At 51.2% G+C, this 21,237-nt stretch overlaps 1 protein-coding gene across 1 annotated transcript; it reads left to right on the top strand.

Moving 5' to 3' along the window:
* The first annotated feature begins 13,020 nt into the window (after window positions 1-13,020).
* KRT78 (keratin 78) lies at window positions 13,021-20,904 on the top strand. The gene is made up of 9 exons (XM_060111872.1): window positions 13,021-13,386; window positions 13,747-13,961; window positions 14,985-15,045; window positions 15,505-15,600; window positions 16,433-16,597; window positions 16,957-17,082; window positions 19,657-19,877; window positions 20,530-20,564; window positions 20,645-20,904. The coding sequence occupies exons 1-9, from the start codon at window positions 13,021-13,023 to the stop codon at window positions 20,902-20,904; spliced, it is 1,545 nt and encodes a 514-aa protein (XP_059967855.1).
* The last annotated feature ends 333 nt before the right edge of the window (window positions 20,905-21,237 follow it).

Consider the following 21,237-nt stretch of genomic DNA (forward strand, 5'->3'; position numbering starts at 1 on the left):
TTCACTTTCACGCTCACTCCCTCACATTCATTACAAGCTCCTGGTGATACACACCCTGCATGTATTCACACGCATGTCCCTATTGTCTCTTTCTTTTACCCCGGGAGGTCAGGAGGGCACAAAAAGCCCTTCAGACCACAGTGAGAGCAGGAGTCCCAGGAAAGTCAGCCTTTAGTAGGCCAGGCCTGGTTGGTGAGTGGAGGCTCAGGAGACGATGATAATAAAAAAAAATAAATAAATAAAAAATAAAGCTAATAGTTGGTGGGTACTACACTGTGCTAAGTTCTGTTCTGAGCATTCTACGTGTATCATCTTGTTTGACATACACAGCAACCCTATGAAATAGGAATGTTTATCCCCTTATTATAGTCGGGAATGCAGAGGCACAGACAGGTTAAGTGCCTTGCCTGAGGCCACACAGCTAGTCGGTAGTGGAGACAGTATCCGAACCCAGGCAGTCTGGGCCAGCTGGGACTTTTTTTTTAACATCTTTATTGGTGTATAATTGCTTTACAATGGTGTGTTAGTTCCTGCTTTATAACAAAGGGAATCAGTTATACATATACATATGTTCCCATATCTCTTCCCTCTTGCGTCTCCCTCCCTCCCACCCTCCCTATCCCACCCCTCTAGGTGGTCACAAACCACCGAGCTGATCTCCCTGTGCTATCCTGGGACTTCTTCTTCTTTTTTTTTTTTTTTTGCGGTACGCGGGCCTCTCACGGTTGTGGCCTCTCCCGCTGCGGAGCACAGGCTCCGGACGCGCAGGCTCAGCGGCCATGGCTCACGGGCCCAGCCGCTCCACGGCATGTGGGATCTTCCCGGACCGGGGCACGAAACCGCGTCCCCTGCATCGGCAGGCGGACTCTCAACCACTGCGCCACCAGGGAAGCCCTGGGACTTCTTAAAGTCCAGAAAAATGCCCAGAAATCACCACGGCATTAGGTCCCCATTAGGGGGCCTGTTTGAGGCCTCTGGCCTTACACCCCCACCAGGCACCAGGAAGGCGGTGGCAGAGAAGGGACTCGGGGGAGATCAGAATCAGCCCCTGCTTCTGTTCCTCCTATTGCTGCAGGGCTGGCTCCTGCCAGGCTCCCAGGCCTGGATCCAGTTGCGAGAACCCCGGCCGCCTGCAGGGGAAGTCAAGACTGCGAGAAGCTGGGCTCCTGCTCCTGCCTGAATGGGAATGCCGGGAATGGGTGTGTGCACTGGTGAGTCCTGGAAACATGTCTCGTACCAGGACTACATTAGACTGCACGATCCAGCAAGCCGACGGCCGGCTCCTGTGTCGGCAGTGCGTGCGTGCAGCCTCCTGTACGTGTCTGCGCGCATGCGCGTGTGCCAATGGGCTTCCAGAGTAAGGTTCAGGTCTCCTGCTGGGAAGAAATTAGACAGTGGACTTGGGGAAAAGCCCTGAGAATGCATGCAAGGGAATGCTCTGAGCCATTCACGATAATCTAAGGGTATATTTATTGACACAGACGGGGAGGAAAACTGGCTAGAAATCTGTATGTTTAATATGATCCCACTTCTGGGAAATACATATTTACACGAATAAATGGTGCTTACACTATTGTAGAATACAACACTATACTAGACATATGAATAGACACACACACACACACACACATACATCATCGTGAGATGCAAACTCCATAAAGACATGGATTTTTATCTGTTTTTTTTTTACTACTTTATTCTTAGTGCTGGAACAATATCTGGCACATAGAAAGTGTCCAATAAATATAGGTTTAATGAATAATGAAAGATATTTACATATGGAAAAGTCTGGAAGATTATGCACCAAAATGTTAATAGTGAATACTTCTAGGTGGTAGTATTTTGGAAGACTTTTATTTTTTCTAATTTTATTATCTGTTGCTTTAAATTTTTCAACAATGAATTTGTATTATTTGTATAAAGAAAAGGAAGCACCACCAGCTTTGGACTCTTCTTCTTCCTCCACATCTTTAAAACAGGAGCCTAGGCTTTAAGAAGCACGGCAGTGGGTGGGATCTGCATTTTCTTCCCCTTTCACTCGCCCATCCAACATCTTCCTGCCGGTCCTCTCCTCTTTCTGCCCCTTCTTCTCCCACAAGATTCTGCTGGCACAGCTCCCCGGGCTTTTTGTGCCACCTTAGTACAAAAAAGTTTAGGTAAAGTCATTGGAACAATGGATGGGCTGACTCAGGAGCTGGGAGAAGGTCCTGGGCAGCACTGGCATCCTCCCCCACTGCCAGGCCAGGCTAGCAAGCAGGTGCCTCTGGGGCCAAGAGGAACTGGGCTGATGTTGCAGCAGGAAGGAGTGAGGTTAGACCCGAGAATTTCCTGACAGTAATAAGAGTCTGGAGCAGGTCAGGGAGATCACAGAGCCAGTCTCCTTTTCTGGAGGGCAGGAGGGGCACTCCCTTCTTACCTGGAGGGGATTATGTGGTGTATCTCCGCACACCGAGCACAGTGCTTGGTGCTGAGAAGTGCCCAGGAAATATTATGGGTGGATGATAGTGTGCATGAGCTTGTTGGGATGGTGGGACCGTGTGGGTGGGGGTTTGGGGTCCTCTTCTATGGTCTCTGTCCTAGTCTCATGGCTCTCTGTAGTGCAGGATGAAATGAGTCCTGGCTTAGTGGGCTCTAGTCCTACCCTTGCTGTGTGCTCTGGGCAGGTTGCTTGCCCTCTCTGGGCCTCAGTTTCTTGTGCTATGAAACAAGGGTGTTGGATAAGATGACCTCTTAGGTCTTTCTGCTCTGACATCTGACAACAACTGGCAGGTATTATGCACGTGCAGGGCATTTTTGGTGTCAGGTCATTCTCCAGTTGTGGAGTATTGTGATCTGAACTAGAGTCTACAATTCCCAAGACCTGCTCCGTGTCGTCACGGCATACACAGTCTGGCCCTCCTTGCCTTGCTGGCACTCAGCACGCTGCTGTCTGTGCTCTCTGGCTTGCTTGACCTTCCCTCCCCTGGACCCAACTAGTGGTTCCTGTCCTTGTCACTTTTGTGACTCGGAGGTTATGTGGAGCAGGGGGCCATGATTCTTCTTTTGGGGGAGTCGGCGGGCTGCAGGGCAGAGCATGCATCAGTGGGCTTAGGGATTAGATTTGGTATTAGGAGAATTTCCTAACTTTCAGGATAGATTGAGAGAGGTCCTCACTCTCCAAGTTCCCCCTCCCAATCCTGCTTTCATTACTTCTCTCTTCTGGAAGATCTCCCCAGACTAAACCTTTATTTTCCCATCCCCCAGTCCTGACAACTAACGCCACTCCTGTTTCTGGTCTTATTTCTTGGGTTTGTGTGTGTCTGTGGGTGGGACCACCTCCTCTATCAGAGGATTTCTCAGCTTTTTTGGACAATGATCCTTAGTAAGAAATGCATTTTATATCACAGTTCTGTACACACTTACACAGACATACACACATGGAACACAATTTTATGGTGATACACTCTGATATGTTGGTCGAGATACATTAAATTGATTTCACAACCCACTAGTGAGTTGTAACTTGCAGTTTTGAAAATACTATTCTCTCAGACTGAAGTTCCTTGGGGATGGGGGCAGAAGATTCAACCCCCTCCCCATGCCCCATGCCCAGGGCTTAGTGCTTCGCATGGCCATGGGAGGGATGCTGGGGAGAGGGACTGAGGAGGGGCAGGGAGCTGGTCGAGGTAAACCCCCTACCCCATCTCCCAGTCCAGGAGTTCCTGCTGGGGCCTTGACCTTATTTTCCCAGGGTTGTAGGAATCCTGGAAACTTTGCCCTAGAAGTTGCCCCATGGGCCTCTGGGGTGTTGGGAGGCTGTCCTTAGTAACATGCTGTATAAATATTTGCGAACTCAGGAGTGGTTGCTTGCAGCAGGGCACCCAACTGGCTGAACCTGATTGGTTCAGAGCGGCAGTGGCTGCGTGCTGGGTCCTGATGGGCAAGTCTGGACTCTCAACTCAGATTTTCTGGTCTGAACACTTCCCCCCATCCCCTCTCAGCCCAGCCCTCTTTCCTCTCCCAGCTGCCATCAGTTTGCTCCTAAAGATGTGTTCCTGGCTCCCACAGTCTGGGACAGGTCCCCCTCCACAGAAAGGCCTCTACCTTCCTCACCCTCGGCCAGTGGTGTGCTGGAGCCAGTTCATGCAAACTCGTGAGGGCTAACTGTGTTCACATCTTCCCAACTCTGCAGTCAGTGACATCATGCCGGTAGCTTGAAATCAGCCATGGCGGGACCATTTATACCCTAGAAAATGGCAAACACTACAAAACAGAGATGTGTTCTCCCAACCCCGCAGACAGCCAGCAGTTACACAGCAGCACCCACTGCCCAGTGAAGCTCAGCGAGTTCCCTCCATGGCCTCTCTCCCCAGCACGCACCAGAGGGGAAGTTTCTGGTTCTCTGTTGAATAGGGAAACACTCCTATTGCAGGAAGGAGTCTTGGAGGAGGCTTCTCTTCCTGAGGAGACTATAGGATACTCAGAAGATCTGGGTTCTTGTCCTGGCTGGGCCTCTTCATGTCTTTGAGATCTTGGGCAGTTGTTTTTGTTTCTGTGTCTGTAGTGTGAATAAGAATAATCCCCACTTCTCAGATTGTGGTGAGGATTAAAGAATGTGAAGCATCTACAGGGCCCGACACAGTGATTGGCACTCAGAGGGTCCACAATAGAAATTTTAAAAAATGCTTTTATGATTTATAACTTTAAAATTTTATTTGTATATATATTTGGCTGCATCAGGTCTTAGTTGCGTCATGCAGGATCTTTTCGTTGCTGCGCTCAGGCTCTTTGTTGTGGCGCGCGGGCTTCTCTCTAGTAGTGGTGTGCAGGTTTTCTCTCTCTAGTTGTGGCGCGCAGGCTCCAGGGCGCGTGGGCTCTGTAGTTTGTGGCACGTGGGCTCTCTAAGTTGAGGCGTGCGAGCTCAGTAGTTGTGGCACGCGGGCTTAGTTGCCCCATGGCATGTGGGATCCTAGTTCCCCGACCAGGGGTTGAAGCCGTGTCCCCTGAATTGGAAGACAGCTTCTTTACCACTGCACCACCAGGGAAGTACCTAGAAGTTCTTTTTTTTTTTGATTGAAGTATAGTTGATTTATAATGTTGTGTTAGTTTCAGGTGTACAACACAGTGATTCAGTTATATATATATATATATATATATATATAATATTTTTTTTTCTTTTTAGATTCTTTTCCCTTATAGTTTATTACAAAATATTGAGTATAGTTCCCTGTGCTATACAGTAGGTCCTGTTGGTTATCTATTTCATTTTATTTTATTTTGGCCATGCTGCTCGGCTTGTGGCATCTTAGTTCCCTGACCAGGGATTGAATCTGGGCCCTCAGCAGTGAAAATGTGGAGTCCTAACCACTGGACTGCCAGGGAATTCCCTGGTTATCTATTTTACATATAGTAGTGTGTATATGTTAATCACAAACTCTTAACTTATCCCTCCCCCACTTTTCCCTTTGGTAACCATAAGTTTGTTTTCTATGTCTGTGGGTCTATTTCTGTTCTGTAAATAAATTCATTTGTATTTTTTTTTTTTTTTAGATTCCACATATAAGCGATATCATATGATATTTGGCTTTCTCTGTTTGGCTTACTTCACTCAGTATGACAATCTCTAGGTCCATCCATGTTGCTGCAAATGGCATGATTTCATTCTTTTCTTTATGGCTGAGTAATATTCCATTGTATATATGTGTGTGTGTGTGTGTGTGTATACATACGATATCTTCTTTATCCATTCATCTGTCTATGGACATTTAGGTTGCTTCCATGTCTTGGCTATTGTAAATAGTGCTGCAATGAACATTGGGGTGCGTCAATAGAATTTTAAATAGTGTGTTATGCATGGAAAATGGTTATTACTCCAAAGTTAGAGTTTGGCATTGTCCCTCCTCACTTCCACCCTCAACCGGGAACTTGGAGACAAACATTTAAATTCTGAGCTCCCAGGAAAAGCTTTGCAAATCTTTCCTCTCCAGGCCTCTCCCTGTGGGTTTTGGGGGCTCATTACCTGGGCATGGAGGCCTGAGGAGGCAGCAGCTTGGCTCCCCTCTGGGACACCCCTTCCCTCACAATAAGCCCATTCTCTGGATGGGCAGCACTTTCCTTCATTGCCAGTGCAGTGAGGAGGGCAGGGGCTACCCACCCCCAGCCCAGCAGGCAGGAGGGTGCCAGGGCAGAGCAGGCTGGTGTGAGTGTGCTCTTCCTGGCCTGGGGAAGAGTGAAGGGCAGACCTTTCATCTCCTCCCTCCCCTCCTGCCCCAATAGGCCAAGAGAGCTGTAATTACAGGCGAGATAGAAATCAGCCACATTTGATGGGTGCTGCTCCCTCTTTGCCCTCACTGGCTTTGGGAAACTTCGAATAGGGTCAAGGTTGACCTGTGTTCTCTGTAGGCCAACAGCACAGGGAGGAATGTTTTACATTTTATTTATTTATTTATTTATTTATTTTTTTGCGGTATGCGGGCCTCTCGCTGTTGTGGCCTCCCCCGTTGCGGAGCACAGGCTCCGGACGCGCAGGCTCAGCGGCCATGGCTCACGGGCCCAGCCGCTCCGCGGCATATGGGATCCTCCCAGACCGGGGCACGAACCCGTATCCCCTGCATCGACAGGCGGACTCTCAACCACTTGCGCCACCAGGGAGGCCCTGTTTTACATTTTAATAGTTATGTTTTATTTGAATATGAATTCAAAAAAATTAGAACTAGCACGCAAAAGCTACATTTTCAAGGATATTATGGCTTGGGGTCAGGATAAGAAAGAAGTGAACTGATTTAGATTTGATTTAAAGAAAATATTAAGTATATACTAGTACATCTGGCTTTACAAAATGGCATGATGATGGAGGTTGAATGTGAGTGGCTGACGTTTGGGAGATTCAGGAGATTCTGGGTCAGAATGTGGCATGTATTTCTCAGCTGCAAAAGCAGAGCTGAGGGAAGGTTCCTTTGTGCCTAGATTGGGGAAGTCATGGGGTGTCCATGGTGGGGGAGGGGAGGCTGACCAAAGGCAGGCACGAGACACTTGAGCCTTTTCTGTCCAGTTCCCCTCAAACAGGACAGGACACTAACCAACCCCTTCGTTACCCTGCGAAAGCTAGGAAGACCCGAATGGGTGTGGGTAGCCCTGCCTCATCTTGCCCCAGGAGATGACTTCTGTTCTTCTGGGATGTGCCCAGAATAAGCACTCCTGCTGCTGCTGCTTCAAGAAGATGGCCAGAACCACAAGACCCGTACATGCATCTACAGTGGAGACTCCAACACTTTATTGCACTTACTGGTTTTCAAATAGATTCCCCACTTCTCTCCCACTCCCCTTCCAGACTTCAAACATCTCGAAGGCAGGGACTTTCATTAAATTCTGTTTAACCTGGGCTGGCATGGTGTCTGGCACCTGGTAGTGCTTAATTAATGTTGATCATGGACGAATGTTGAGGAATGAGTGCACTTTTGGATCTGCTGTGTGACCTCGGGCAAGTCATTCTACCTCTCTGGTCTTCAGTTGGTTAAGGTGTCCTTCAATACTGACATTCCCAGGTCTCTGAGAGGAGCACAGTGAGGTGGTTAAGTGCAAAGACCCTGGAGTCCAACTATCTCTGTTCAAATCCTGGCTCTGCCACTTACTAGCTGTGTGGCCTTGGGAAAATTATTTGTTCCCTCTGTAAGGTGGTGATAATCATAGTACCAGCTTCATAGGGTTGTTAGGATCAAATGCTTACCATATGTAAAGTTCTTAGATAATAGTACAGGTGGGTAGATTCCGAAACAGCTGAGCATAGCATCCAAGGTACGTACACTGGGAGGATGTAAAACTGCAGAGGAAGGGTTTCTAGTGGCATGCCACAAGGCTTTGTCCTTGTTTTCCTCCAAGGACAAGAGGAGGGTCCAGGTAAAAAGAGGAATCCCTCAATATTACACCAACATGCCCACTTGTAACCCAGTGCACTCTTTCTCAGATCTTTTCCCCCATTCTGTGTTCATATGTGTATTCTCCATGGGACTATATATTCTTTCAGGATGGGGATGGTGCCTTATCCATCTTACGTCTTCTGTATCATTTAGCTCAGTGCTCAGCCCACAGCAGGAGCTCAATAACACACACACACACACACACACACACACACACACACACACACACACTACCATGTTTGCTTGCTCCCAACCTTGTCGGGGAGTGAGAAGGGGAGTGATCAGTGCTTTGGAGAACAGAATTGAGATTCACAAGGATATCCAGAGGTTAAAAGATGGAAGGAAATCAACAAGATGAAATTGAATGGGGAATCATTCATTTAACAAGTATTTACTGAGCACCTACTGTTTGTCAGGCAGTGTTCTAAGTGCAGAGGTTACAGAAGTGAGCAAAGAGACCAAATCCCTACCTTCGTGGAGATGATATTCTAGTGCAGGAAGATTGACAAACAAAATGAGTAAGTGAAATATATGGTATGTTAGGAAGCGCTAAGTGCTAAATGGAAAGAGATAAAGCAGGGAAGGGGGTAAGAAGTGTCAGATGAAGGATGGCCTCAGTGTTGCACTTTTGGTTTAGGACAACCAGAGAAGGTGACCTGTAGCTATACGGGGATCTGGGAAGGAGCATTCCAGGAAGAGGGAACAGCGAGTGCAAAGGCCCTGAGGCAGGAGTGTTCCTGGCATGTTCAAGAATAAATTAGGGGCTAAACTAGATTAGGCCTCTTTCATGCCCTTTACTTTTCTCTCCTTATCATAATTGCAATCAAATACTTATCTAATTACCTGTTCTGTATCTGTTTCTCTACTAAACTCTAAGCTTTCTTGGTGCAGGGGCTGGGCCTTGTTCTCTGCTAAATTCCTAACTCTCAGCATAGGCCCAGGCACATAGAAGGTGCTCAATCATATTTTGTTGAGTCAATAAATAAATGTGAATAAATGGCTATTGGGTCAAAAAATCCACTTCACAAGCAGAACAGGCTTGAGGGCAATTAGAGAGAAAGAGATTGAGGAGTTGTAGCTGTGGCCAGGGGTGAACTCAGGGTGGAGCAGTAAGAGAAGGGGCTGCTGGGGAGCTACAAGAAGCTGCATTGGCCGGGGCATTCTCGAAGGCAGGACTGGGGTGGGCAGGGATTGTAGAGCGTGAAGTGTGGTTGAGCAGTAGTCCCCAACTTTTTGGCACCAGGGACCGGTTTCATGGAACACAATTTTTCCACTGATGGGGACAGGGGATGGTTTGGGGATGATTCAAGCACGTTACATTTATTGTGCACTTTATTTCTATTATTATTACACTGTAATATATAATGAAATAATTATACAACTCACCATAATGCAGAGTCAGTGGGAGCCCTGAGCTTGTTTTCCTGCAACTAGATGGTCCCGTCTGGGGGTGATGGGAGACAGTGACACCCAGGGTGTGTTGCTTATATCCAGTTTACTCTGTAATTCGCAGCTTCATTGTCACTTGCCACTCACTGATAGGGTTTCGATATGAGTCTGCAAGCAATTGAATTACTATGGTCTCTGTGCAGGCAAAACTCTCTGCTAATGACCATCTGTATTTGCAGCCGCTCCGCAGCGCTAGCATCACCGCCTCAGCTCCACCTCAGATCATCAGGCATTAGATTCTCATAGGGAGCACGCAGCCTAGATCCCTCACGTGAGCAGTTCACAGTAGGGTTCGTGCTCCTATGAGAATCTAATGCCGCCGCTGATCTGACAGGAGGCGGAGCTCAGGCGGTAGTTCGAGCAATGGGACCGACTGTAAATACAGATGAAGCTTCACTTGCTTGCCCCGCTGCTCACCTCCTACTGTGTACCTGCTGTGGACAAGTAGCGGTTCAGGACCTGGTTCCTAACAGGCCATGGACCGCTACTGGTCCGTGGTCTGGGGGTTGGGGACCCCTGTGGTTGAGGATGGTTGACCTGGAACAGGGGATTTAACCCAATAGATAAAACCCACTAGAACCTTGGCATGCTGGGTTTAACATTAAGTTCACGATTCCAGCCATTTGTACTTTTGCTGCTGCATGATTGGGATCTCTTTGTGTACCTTTGTGTGTACCACTCAGCTTCTGAGGGGCCTAGCATTCAAATCTCCAAGCCATTTCTTCATTCTCTCCATCATAGCATGATTTTTTTTAAATAGGGGAAAACATATGTTACAGCAGTGTTTGAGAACTCACGGGGATTCATGAAGGTCCCTGGGTGTAACTGTCATGGATAAGAATTCATCTCTTAAACAAGTACTTTGGATGCCTAGCGTAAGCCAGACCCTGAGCTCGATGGATGGGTGGACAAGGCAGATATTGTGGAGTCATGATCAAAGGTTTGTTCAGTGGGCTGCTCTGTGGGGCAGTGGTCTGAGCTGGGTGGGAACCCTGGCTCCAGCCTGATCAGCTGTGTAGGTGGCCTTGAGCAAGTCACTCAAACCACAGAGTGACAGGTCAAAGTAGGCTTCGCGGTCATCTGGTGCAATCTCTTAGGTTACTCAAGGCTGCACAGTTTTTGCACCCTGCACTACACCCTATGGGTCCTCAGAGTCCTTAAGTGTAAAACAAGGGCATTGTACCAGAGGACCTTGAAGCTCTCTGGCTCTAATATTCTATAATATTACAAACATGGGGAAGTTCCAGGGAGGTACATTAGGCCCCGTTCCAAGTGTGACCTGTGCCCTTCACCCTCAGTACCAGTGGAGAGGGGTGGTAGAGTCCAGCCCACGGAGATCTTTTTTTTTTTTTTTGCTGTACGCGGGCCTCTCACTGCTGTGGCCTCTCCCGTTGCGGAGCACAGGCTCCGGACACACAGGCTCCGCGGCCATGGCTCGCGGGCCCAGCCGCTCCGCGGCATGTGGGATCTTCCGGGATCGGGGCACGAACCCGTGTCCCCTGCATCGGCAGGCGGACTCTCAACCACTGCGCCACCAGGGAAGCCCGGAGATCTTTTTTAAGAATGTTTGTGGGAGGAAGGCACCCGGCCCTCCTTGCCTCTGCAAAGTGGTCCCCACGGGGTAGGGTTTAGTCCTCAGTGGGATTCAACCCATTTCCCAGATTCTCTTTCTAGACTCTGAGGCTGCTCCACGCTGCCTCCTCTCTCCTCTGTGTCCCTGAATCTCTGCTTGGATCGTTTTTCTCCTCTTCTCTTCCTCACCTGAGCCTTCAGTCCCTTGATCTCCTTTGTTTTCCCCACAGAAGGCCTGACCTCTTCTTCCTCTTGAGGTCATCTGTCATTCAGTTTCCTGCCAGATGGGGTTTCTAATCCTCTGGAGGGAGGGGAGACGAGCTCACCATTGTCTGGTCCCGGGGGTGGAACATCTATGGGATTGTTTGCATTGTTAGGACTGACTTCCTCATAACACATCTCTTGAGTGTTTATTATGCTGAGTCTCTGTTTGTCCGGGCTTTGAGTTGCATTATCAAAGGCCCAGTATCCCAGCTTCAGGGTGCATCAGGCTTTAAGAAAGCAGGGAGTGGAGGGGCTTCCCTGGTGGCGCAGTTGTTGAGAGTCCGCCTGCCGAGGCTGGGGACATGGGTTCGTGCCCCGGTCCAGGAAGATCCCACATGCCGCAGAGTGGCTAGGCCCGTGAGCCATGGCTGCTGAGCTTGCACATCTGGAGCCTGTGCTCTGCAACGGGAGAGGCCACAACAGTGAGAGGCCCGCGTACCACAAAAAAAAAAGAAAAAAAAAAAGAAAGAAAGCGGGGGAGGGACAGGGAGAAATAGCCCTCCCGCCTTGTAAAGAAGACGTTTTGGAAATTTCTAAAATTCAGAGATGCCAGCCCTCCTTGCCAGCAGTGGGAGGGCAGCAGTGGAGGTGGCTGGATGCCTCCCATCACGGGTCCTCCACCGGGTGGGAGGCCTGCTGAATGATGAACCTTGGGGGTCCTCCAATTAGCAGACTCTCAGGGCAGGGATGCAATCCATCCTGCAAGGGAGCCTCAAAACTCCTGTTTTTGCTCCCAGCCCCCGGGGAAGGTATGTTTCTAAATGTACATTTTATTTCAGAGCCTGGGATCCTCTGATGTGTAACTTGACAGACACAGTGCTGGACCCATGGATGTGCCTAGTGCTGTGTGTTTGTGGAAGGGACACAGGCTGGGCTTAGAAATGCTCCATTCGCCGCCACCCCGGGTGGAGATGCCTGGTTTGAGTGGAGTGGTGCCTCGTGGATGATTGCTGGGTTGGGCAAGAGGAGGGACTTGGGTACCCTGTTTTTCTGCTTCATTTCCAAATCCTGCAGTGTCTTTTATTTATTTATTTATTTATTTTTGCGGTACGCGGGCCTCTCACTGTTGTGGCCTCTCCCGTTGCGGAGCACAGGCTCCGGACGCGCAGGCTCAGCGAACCATGGCTCACGGACCCAGCCGCTCCGTGGCATGTGGGATCTTCCCGGACCGGGGCACGAACCCCTGTCCCCTGCATCGGCAGGCCGACTCTCAACCACTGCGCCACCAGGGAAGCCCTGCAGTGTCTTTTAGCTACCGATGACAATAACACCTCTATTAACCTCCTGGCTTCTCCTGTGCTGCAAAATGCCTTCCTCCTCCTACTCTTGAATGTAGACCCTCCCTCGAGAAGCTGCACTCCTCTGTTCAGCATCTGCAGGGCACTCAAGGGCTCCATCTGAACCCCCTCCATCTTCTTTTCCCTTTGAATGTGCCTCCCTTCTTCCCCATCTCCTCCTCCAGGAAGCCTTCCTTGAATGACCCTCAGGAAGTTTGCTCAGGGTCATCTCTCTCCATCCCCCAGCACTGAAGTCCAGGTCTCTGGCTACTTCCTGGTCTTCAGAATGTGCCCATCCCTCCTATAGCCTGGGAGCTCTGAGGTCAGGCTCTGAGTCTCTTCCTTGGGCTCTGCACTTGCCAGGCACCTATTCCCCAGGTGTGTCAGAAGAGGCCAGCTGGAGTCAGTGACAGACACACTCAGGCCAAGAGCATCTTGCTCTCCAAGGCCCAGCCCAGGCACGGGAGGAGATAAAAGTCTTGTGCCGTGCTGGGGCCTCAGGGCAGGACCACACACACCTTGATGATCCTCTGTCGGTAGCTGTGAGGCCTTCAGTCTCTGCCATGTCTCTCTCTCCCTGCCGGGCCCAGAGGGGCTTCACTGCTTGCTCAGCCTGTTCTGCTCTCTTGGGGGGCCGAGGCAGGGTCAACTTCACCAGCAGGAGCCTCAGTTCCTTTGGGGGGTGCCAAGGAGGCTCTCGTGGGAGGGCCTGGGGTTCAAGGGGAAGGCTAGTGGTGCGGTATGGGGAGGGGATCGGTGGGCCTGGGCTTTCCCCGTGCCCTCCGGGAGGCATCCAGGAAGTGACCATCAACCAGAATCTGCTGACCCCACTGAAGATTGAGATCGACCCCCAGTTCCAGGTGGTTCAGACTCAGGAGACCCAACAGATCAGAACCCTCAACAACCAGTTTGCTTCTTTCATTGACAAGGTGAGGGTGAATTCAGCTAAGCCCCTGTCTCTGTGCCTCCCTCGAGGAACTGTTCTCGATGGACTTGGGAATGGGGAAGTCTGGTCTCCTACTAGTTTTCCAATCACTTCTGCAGCAAGGAAGTCCCTCCTGTGGTCTAACTGGAGTCTCTCTGGTTATGCTGAGGCTCTGTTTAATTAGTGTTTTGAAATTCCCTTTATAAAAATGTCATTATAATTCATTTAGTGCGTTGGAAAAATATTTATCAAAGGCCTAAAAAGCTCCGGGCTGGCTAGAGGGTTGCTCAGGCTTTATTTCCCAGAGGCTGGGCCCAGGGAGTCTGGCAGGGCTTGACTCAGTGACCCGCTGTTTGTGCTATAGGTGCGGTTCCTGGAGCAGCAGAACAAGGTCCTGGAGACAAAGTGGGACTTGCTGCAGCAGCAGGAGTTGAGTGACAGTCCCCAGGCCCTCCAGTCTTTCTTCGAGGCCTATCTGGTCCAGCTCAGGAAGCAGCTGGAGCAGCTGCAGAGAGAACGAGGGTCTCTGGACGCTGAGCTGAAGTCCTGCCAGAACCAGCAGGAGGAGTATAAAGCCAAGTAGGCAAAACGCAACATCCCCATGGGCCCTGGATGGGGGCTGGGAGGGCTTGAATCAGGCTGTCAGCCAGAGGGTATCCCACTGCTGAGCTCCCAGGGTCACATGACCGGCCTCCCCTCTAGCTCCTCCGCATCCCCATTCCCTCTGATTCTCAGGGGGCCCCACCTGCTGCAAGTAAGTGGTCCCACAGCCCCTGATACCCAGGACTGGAGAGCCTCGATTCTAGCCGGTCCCAGTTACGAGGGCCACGTTTCTGGTCCTATGTGGGTTTTTTTCTTGAGAAATTCCTGTTGAGCAGGCTGTGGGTTAAAGTGACTCAGACATTCTCTGGTCTCAGAGGTGGAAGAGAATTCATTAGTGGGACCATCCCTGGGCCTGTGGCATGATTCACAGGTAGGCTGTGGTTCTGGGTTCCCCACCAGGTCACCTGGTGGTATGGAGAGAGCCCTGGACCAACAGGAGGCTTGGGTTTGGTGACTGTGAACAAGGAATAGCTGTGTGGCCTTGGGCAAGGCATCTTACCTTTCCCAGCCTCAGTTTCCATATCTGTAGACTGGGAAAATGCCACTTGCCTTTCTTACCTTCCAGAACCATTGGGAGGATTGCTCCAGGACCCCAGTGGAAGGTCCTGGAAAGATTGGGGCCAGGAGCCTGTGTTTTAGATCTGCTTAGGCCACCTAATTATCTAGAACTTGGGCACATCTTGTAATCTCTCTGATAAAATCCAAAATGCCTGCTTCAGATGATGATTGTGAGTGGTAAGTGAGAAGAGTGTTTGAATGTGCCTTATAAACATAAAGCAAAGTCGCCTGATGTCACAAGTGGACCTGGGCTGAAAGAGTGAAGAGGGACATAAGACATGACAAAACTTCCTGATGGAAGAGTAGAGAAGCAGGCTGGTGGTGTGTCCTGCTTTGGAGCATCTAAAGGAGAGTGGCCTTTTCAGGGAGGTTGTACTTGGAGAGGGGCCTGGGCTCTGATGCCGGCACTCCAGGCAGCGTCTTTCTGTACTTACTTGGCAGGTATGAATGGGAGGCCCACAAGTGCGCCACACTGGAGAAAGACTTCATGGTCCTCAAAAAGGTGAGGGTGGGGTCAGCTGCTCTACCTGAACCCCGAGCATCCACCGTGCACAGAGCCCAGTCCTGGGCTGGGAGGGCAGCAGGTGGGAGATCCTCATGCACGACATGCTGTCACACTGCCTATAGGGACCCTCTGAGGAAATGGGATGTCTACGTAGACACAGGGGAACCCCAGGACAAGATCCAACTGAGGGACTATGTGATGAGCTCTGGAGAGCGTGGGGAGGGAGTGGAAGAAACAGAACTGGCTGGGATGAATTAGGGAAGGCTTCCTGAAGGTGGTATGGGTCAGTGTCAGGCAAAAGCGAGAGCAGGGCAGGGTGGGGCTGGAGGAGGAAGGAATGGGAGCTGGAGATGGCCATGGGGTAGGTGTTGGGCAGTGTGTGAACAGAACTCCTGGGTCAGAGTGGGATCCCCAAAGAGGGCGTGGGGTATATGGCTTTTATCTTCCTGTCCCCAGGATGTGGACGGAGTTCTCTCGAGCAAGATGGAGTTGGAAGGCAAGGTGGAGGCTCTGAAAGAGTACATCTGCTTCTTGAGGCGTCTGTATGAAGAAGTGCGGATCACTAAGGGCAGAAGTGATGGTCTGCCAGGGGCAGGTGGGAGGGAGGGAAGGGGACAGGGTGGGCAGGCTCCTGTGGCGATAGTGGGAGTGGCTGGGAGGTGAAGCCTGGTTAGAGTGAATTAGATGCCGGTCATTCAGTCCTTTGATAAACAGTTACTGAGAATTTACCATGTGAATTGCTAGGTATTGGGGATACACCAGTGAACAACCAGACAAAAATCACGAAGCTTGCTTTCTATTGGGAGACAGACAATAAACAGTAGACTTAGTAAATAAATAAATTACCAAGTATGTTAGAAAGTGATAAACACTATGGAAATAAGGAAAATTAGAACAGGGAAAGGAGGATTGGGAATGTGGCAGGGGGTAGGGCAGGTGGCAATTTCAAATAGGGTGGTTGGCATGGCCTTATTTAGAAGACAAAATCTGAGCCAAGATCGGAAGGAAGTGAGGAAGACAGACACACAGTGGGGAATCTGGGATTCCAGGCAGAGGGTGCTGGTGTCTTTGAGGAAATGCAAGGAGGCCGCTGTGGCTGGAGCAATGGGAACGAGAGAGAGGATGTGATAGGAGGTCAAGGGAGTGATGGGGACCAGGTGATTTCAGACCCTGCTGGACACGTTCCTTTAATGTCCACGAGTCGTTGGACAGCCCTCAATTCCAGATAAGTACACAGCCCCGCAGAGGGCAGGGTGTGCTCATTGCCACCCGTCACGAAGGAGGGCTGCCTCCGAAGGAAGAGGGCACTCTGCCCACCTGCCCAGGGCTCCAAGGGGAAAGGGAGCCGGGGGGCCAATGGATATTGAGTCAGTCTTCCCCACAGGAGCTGGGCCAGCTGCAGACCCAGGCCAGCGACATGTCTGTGGTGTTGTCCATGGAAAACAACTGCCGCCTGGACTTCAGAGGCCTCATCGCTGAGGTCCGTGCCCGGTACGAGGAAATCGCCGGGACCAGCAAAGCCGAGGCCGAGATGCTGTACCAGACCAAGGTGCCAGGGCCGGGGGACAAGCACCATGCTGGAAAAGGCTGGGTCTCCCTGCCTGCCCCCCCAGGGTGGCCATCCACCTTGGTCCCGTTGGGCAGTTCTGATAACCTCTCTGAAGCACCAGGGCTGGGTGGGCACCATGTTTCCCCTCTCCAGGAGGGAGGCAATGCAGGGAAAGTGTGGGAGATGAACCCAGACTTCCACAACCACATCCCACCGTGTCCTGGTTTTCCAAGCGTTTTAACCCGCATCCCAAATGAGGATGTGAGGAGGCAGAGAACCGGGGCCATGGTGTTCCTCATGGTCTTGGGGTCAAAGGTGAGGGTCCTCTCCACTGACGGTGTCACCCCATCCCCCATCAGTACCGGGAGCTTCAGGTATCTGCCCAGCTTCATGGGGACCAAATGAAGGGGACCAAAGTCCAGATCACTCAGCTGCAGCAGGCAATTCAGAAGCTGCAGAGTCAGACTGAGAACCTCAAAAAGCAGGTGAGGGTACCAGAGCCCCCAAGCCCTCTGTCTTACCACCTTTGTGCCAGGGTCACTGCTGGGTTTGTGTGAAACTTTGACAACTGGCTGGGGGTTTGGCTAATTTGGGATGGAGAGAACTTCAAGCCCCATTTCAGAGGCGTTCAGCTCTCCTCCTGGGAATTCTAGCTGCATGGGCTCTGCACTGCCAACCCTGGCCCCAGCCCTCACGCTGCATTCTGTGTCTACATGCACATCTTGCTTTCAGATCCTTGGGGAGAGGGTTAATTTATCTGTTTTCTTATCTCTTTTGATGCTTACTTGTCAAGCCCAGTAAGGACTCTAAGGCCACATGCTGAACTTCCTGGTTCCGTGTTAGGGAGGGAGAGAACCAGGATCTCAGGGAGTGGGGGACATGGGCAGGACGGTGGGGTGCCGAGGCCCCCCTTAGGGTCAGGTGATGCTGTGGGTGTGAGGAGCTGGGAGAGGTGGAGGGAGAGGGTGGCAAGGGCAGGGAGGTGGTTTCCTGCTTCTCCTGGAGACCTTACTTCTAGATGTGAGGATTACAGATTCTTAAGTTTTCAAGTGTCTTTGCCCTCACTTTCCCCAAACCCAAAGCATCGTTCTTTTGGGATCAACAGAGGGTTGAGAGCTGAGACCGCAGAGTCTGGCGGTTTCCTCAAGCACTTCAGCCTGACTCCCAAGCCATGGGTGGCCTGTCCACATGCAAGCAGGGTCTGTGCTTCTTGGAGCACAGACCATTCAAAGGCCAGACCCAGTCTCCAGCCATCCTGACCTGCTCTCCTTCGGAGTGTGAGGAAGGACCTGAGATGAGGGTGACCAGGTCTTATTACTCAATTTGCTGCCACGCTGTTTTGCCCATAAATTTGGACTTTTTGCTCTGGAAGCTTTGGGGTTCTCTGGGGTGTCTGATAAGATGCAGATTCCTGGGCTTCCCACCAGAGAGAGGGAATCTGAGTCTCTAAAGGTGGAGCCAAGAGGGCTTCCCTGGTGGCACAGTGGTTGAGAATCCACCTGCTGATGCAGGGGACACGGGTTCGTGCCCCAGTCCGGGAAGATCCCACATGCCGTGGAGCAGCTGGGCCCGTGAGCCATGGTCGATGGGCCTGTGCGTCCGGAGCCTGTGCTCTGCAACGGGAGAGGCCACAACAGTGAGAGGCTCGCGTACCGCAAAAAAAAAAAAAAAAAAAAAAAAAAAAAAAGGTGGAGCCAAGAAACCTGCTTTCTCAACTAAGTTCATCCAGGTGACAATGAAGTGCGTGGAGTCTCAGAGACCAGTGGCCAGCACTTAGGAGAGTCACTATGTCCCCATGTCTGGGAAACATAGTCCCCCCTGCATAGCAAGGTGCCTTTCCTGGGAGAATCCTTCTTGGGGTCACAGCCCCCTCTCACTCCTCCTTTTCATGCACAAGCCTGATGAACCGAGGCTACAGTAAGAGCAGTGGACTGGACCTCAGCTGTTCTGGGTTAGGGTCTCAGCTCCGCCACTCACCTCCTTTCCAAGCCTCAGTTTCTTCACCTGTAGAATGGAGACTATGTTCCTCATCCATGGGGTGCTTTGTGGTAAGTGAAAGAGAGCCTTTAGGGAATGCCTTCTTTCTTGAACCGAACGTGAGGGAAAATCAACTAGATGGCTGATTGGACAGGGATGCTGTCCTTCCTCTAGGAGTTTTCTGTCGGGTTGGAGAGGTGAGCACAGAGTATGTTTTTCAGACCCCAAACTGAGGCCCATGAGACTCTGACAACATCAGGATAAAGTATCTGAAATGGGGCTGTTCCAGAAGCCTCAAGGACATGTGGCCCTCAAGCTGAGACTTGTAACTAATGACCCGTACAGGACAGGAAGAGCTTTAAGTACCCTAGGAGGGAGAAAGTACTGCAGGGAAGGTGCTGAGGGTCGACAGGGTGGGGAGAAATAGGGGAAGATCATGGGAGAAAGTGGAGAAGGAGCTGCATTCATTTCCTGTGGCTGCCACACAAAGTATCACAGACTTGGCGGCTCGAGAGAGGAGAAGTCTACTCTGTCAGTTCTGGGGGTAAGAAGTCTGAACTCAGGTGTGGGCAGCCACACTCACTCTGAACTAGCTGGGGGAATCCTTCCTCACCTCCTCCTAGCCTCTGGTGGCTCTGGAAGTTCCTTGGCATTCCTCGTCTGGTGGTGCATCACTCCCATTTCTGCCTCCATCTTCACACGGCGTCATCTCCGTCTCTGTCTCATCTTTTTCTTGGACACCAGTCACTGGATATAGGGCTCACCCTCAATACAGTGTGATAGCATCTTGAGATCCTTAACTAATTACATCTGCAAATACCCTATCTCCAAATAAGATTATTTTCTAAAGTTCCTGATGGACCTGACGTTTTTGAGATGCTACTTAACCCACTGTGGGAATTAAAGAAGCAGAAGAGGCAATACTCTCTTTTAGAGTGAGAAGAGCTGGCCATGGTCAGGAATAACTTTGAGCTCTTGAGATTATGGTCCATCTCATCCTTTAAGTTATATCCACAGTAGGTGCTTTGGGAGTCTGTGTCAGGCTTACAGCCACTTCCTCCCTTATTTCTACCTCTCTCTAGAATGCCAACCTGCAGGCTGCCGTCGCCCATGCTGAGCAGCGTGGGGAGCTGGCCCTCAAGGATGCTCAGACCAAGTTGGCCGAGCTGGAGGCCGCTCTGAGAACCGCCAAGCAGGACATGGCGCGGCTGTTGCGCGAGTACCAGGAGCTGATGAGCTCGAAGCTCTCCTTGGATGTGGAGATCGCCACCTACCGCAGGCTTCTGGAGGGCGAGGAGAGCAGGTGGGGCTGGTCAGAGGGCCCTGAGAATGTGTGACGGAGGTGGGGGTGGGGAGATGCAAGCCAACACAGAGTGCTGAGAGATTTCTTTCTTTCTTTTTTAAAAAAATTTATTTATTTATTTATTTATTTATTTTTGACTGCATTGGGTCTCCGTTGCTGCATGCGGGCTTTCTCTAGTTGTGGCGAGCGGGGACTACTCTTCGTTGCGGTGCACGGTTTTCTCATTGCGGTGGCTTCTCTTGTTGCGGAGCACGGGCTCTAGGCACGTGGGCTTCAGTAGTTGTGGCACGTGGGCTCAGTAGTTGTGGCTCGCGGGCTGTAGAGCTCAGGCTCAGTAGTTGTGGCGCACGGGCTCAGTTGCTCTGTGGCATGTGGGATCTTCCCGGACCAGGGCTCGAAACTGTGTCCCCTGCATTGGCAAGCAGATTCTCAACCACTGCGCCACCAGGGAAGTCCCTAGGATGCTGAGAGGTTTCTTGACACTGTGAGCCACCGAGGGCCACCCATTCTCATGGGAGGGATTTAAAATTGGGGACTGGGGATTTTATCTGCTCAGAGGGTGGTGAGCTGCTCTAAGAGGCTTAAAAGCACCTGGGAACATATTCTCTGCAGCCCTTCTTAGCATTTCTTCCTCTTGTCCTCTTTCCCCCAGGATGTCTGGGGAGTGCGCCAGTCAGGTCACTATCTGTGAGTATCAGGGGACTTTGGGAGAGGGGCCCCATGGGGAATCGAGGACTGTGCTGTGACTCTGGTGCCTTTCTTGGCAGCCGTTGGGGAAGGCAGCACCATCGTGTCTGGAGGAGCAGATGGTGGCCTGGTGGGCACTTGTGGACTCGGAGGCGGGAATGGCAGCTTTGGGTCCAGTTGCTCCAGCATCGTGACCGGTGACTCCAATGTCATCCTGGGCTCTGGGCAGGGCCCCGTTTTGGGCTCTTGCTCTGTGTCCAGTTCTGGCTCCAGCTCCACCCGCCACACCATCCTGAAGAAGACGGTCGAGTCAAGTATGAAGACGTCCATCACATACTGAGTGACCTGGAGGCCATTTGCTCCTCCCGCCCTCCCGCCTTCCTGAGCCCTCTCAGCTCTTCTCCCACTCTTATCACTCCCATCCCTGCATGGCCAGCTCTGTGTCCACTGCCCACAGCCCGAGCCAGCCCACGGGGGACTCTGCAGAAGTCAGTCGGGTCCTGCCTGCTGTTCTGAATGCTTGCGCAGTCTGGCCTTGTTCCACGTACTGATTTGCATCTCATTTGACTGCTGCCCACACTAACCAAGGAGCACAGCGCCGAGCCTCCAGCCAGCCAGGCTTGTCCTCTCCTCTCTCCAGAGCCTTCGACCGAGCTAGGAAAACTCCTGTTTG

The sequence above is a fragment of the Mesoplodon densirostris genome, chromosome 11, assembly GCF_025265405.1.
Source record: "Mesoplodon densirostris isolate mMesDen1 chromosome 11, mMesDen1 primary haplotype, whole genome shotgun sequence".
In the NCBI taxonomy this organism is placed as follows: domain Eukaryota; kingdom Metazoa; phylum Chordata; class Mammalia; order Artiodactyla; family Ziphiidae; genus Mesoplodon; species Mesoplodon densirostris.

Coding starts and splice junctions, on each gene's coding strand:
- KRT78 (XM_060111872.1), top strand. CDS start 13,021: ATGTCTCTCTCTCCCTGCCGGGCCCAGAGGGGCTTCACTGCTTGCTCA. Junction 17,083..19,656: donor CTGAGAACCTCAAAAAGCAG/GTGAGGGTACCA, acceptor ACCTCTCTCTAG/AATGCCAACCTGCAGGCTGC. Junction 19,878..20,529: donor CTGGAGGGCGAGGAGAGCAG/GTGGGGCTGGTC, acceptor TCTTTCCCCCAG/GATGTCTGGGGAGTGCGCCA.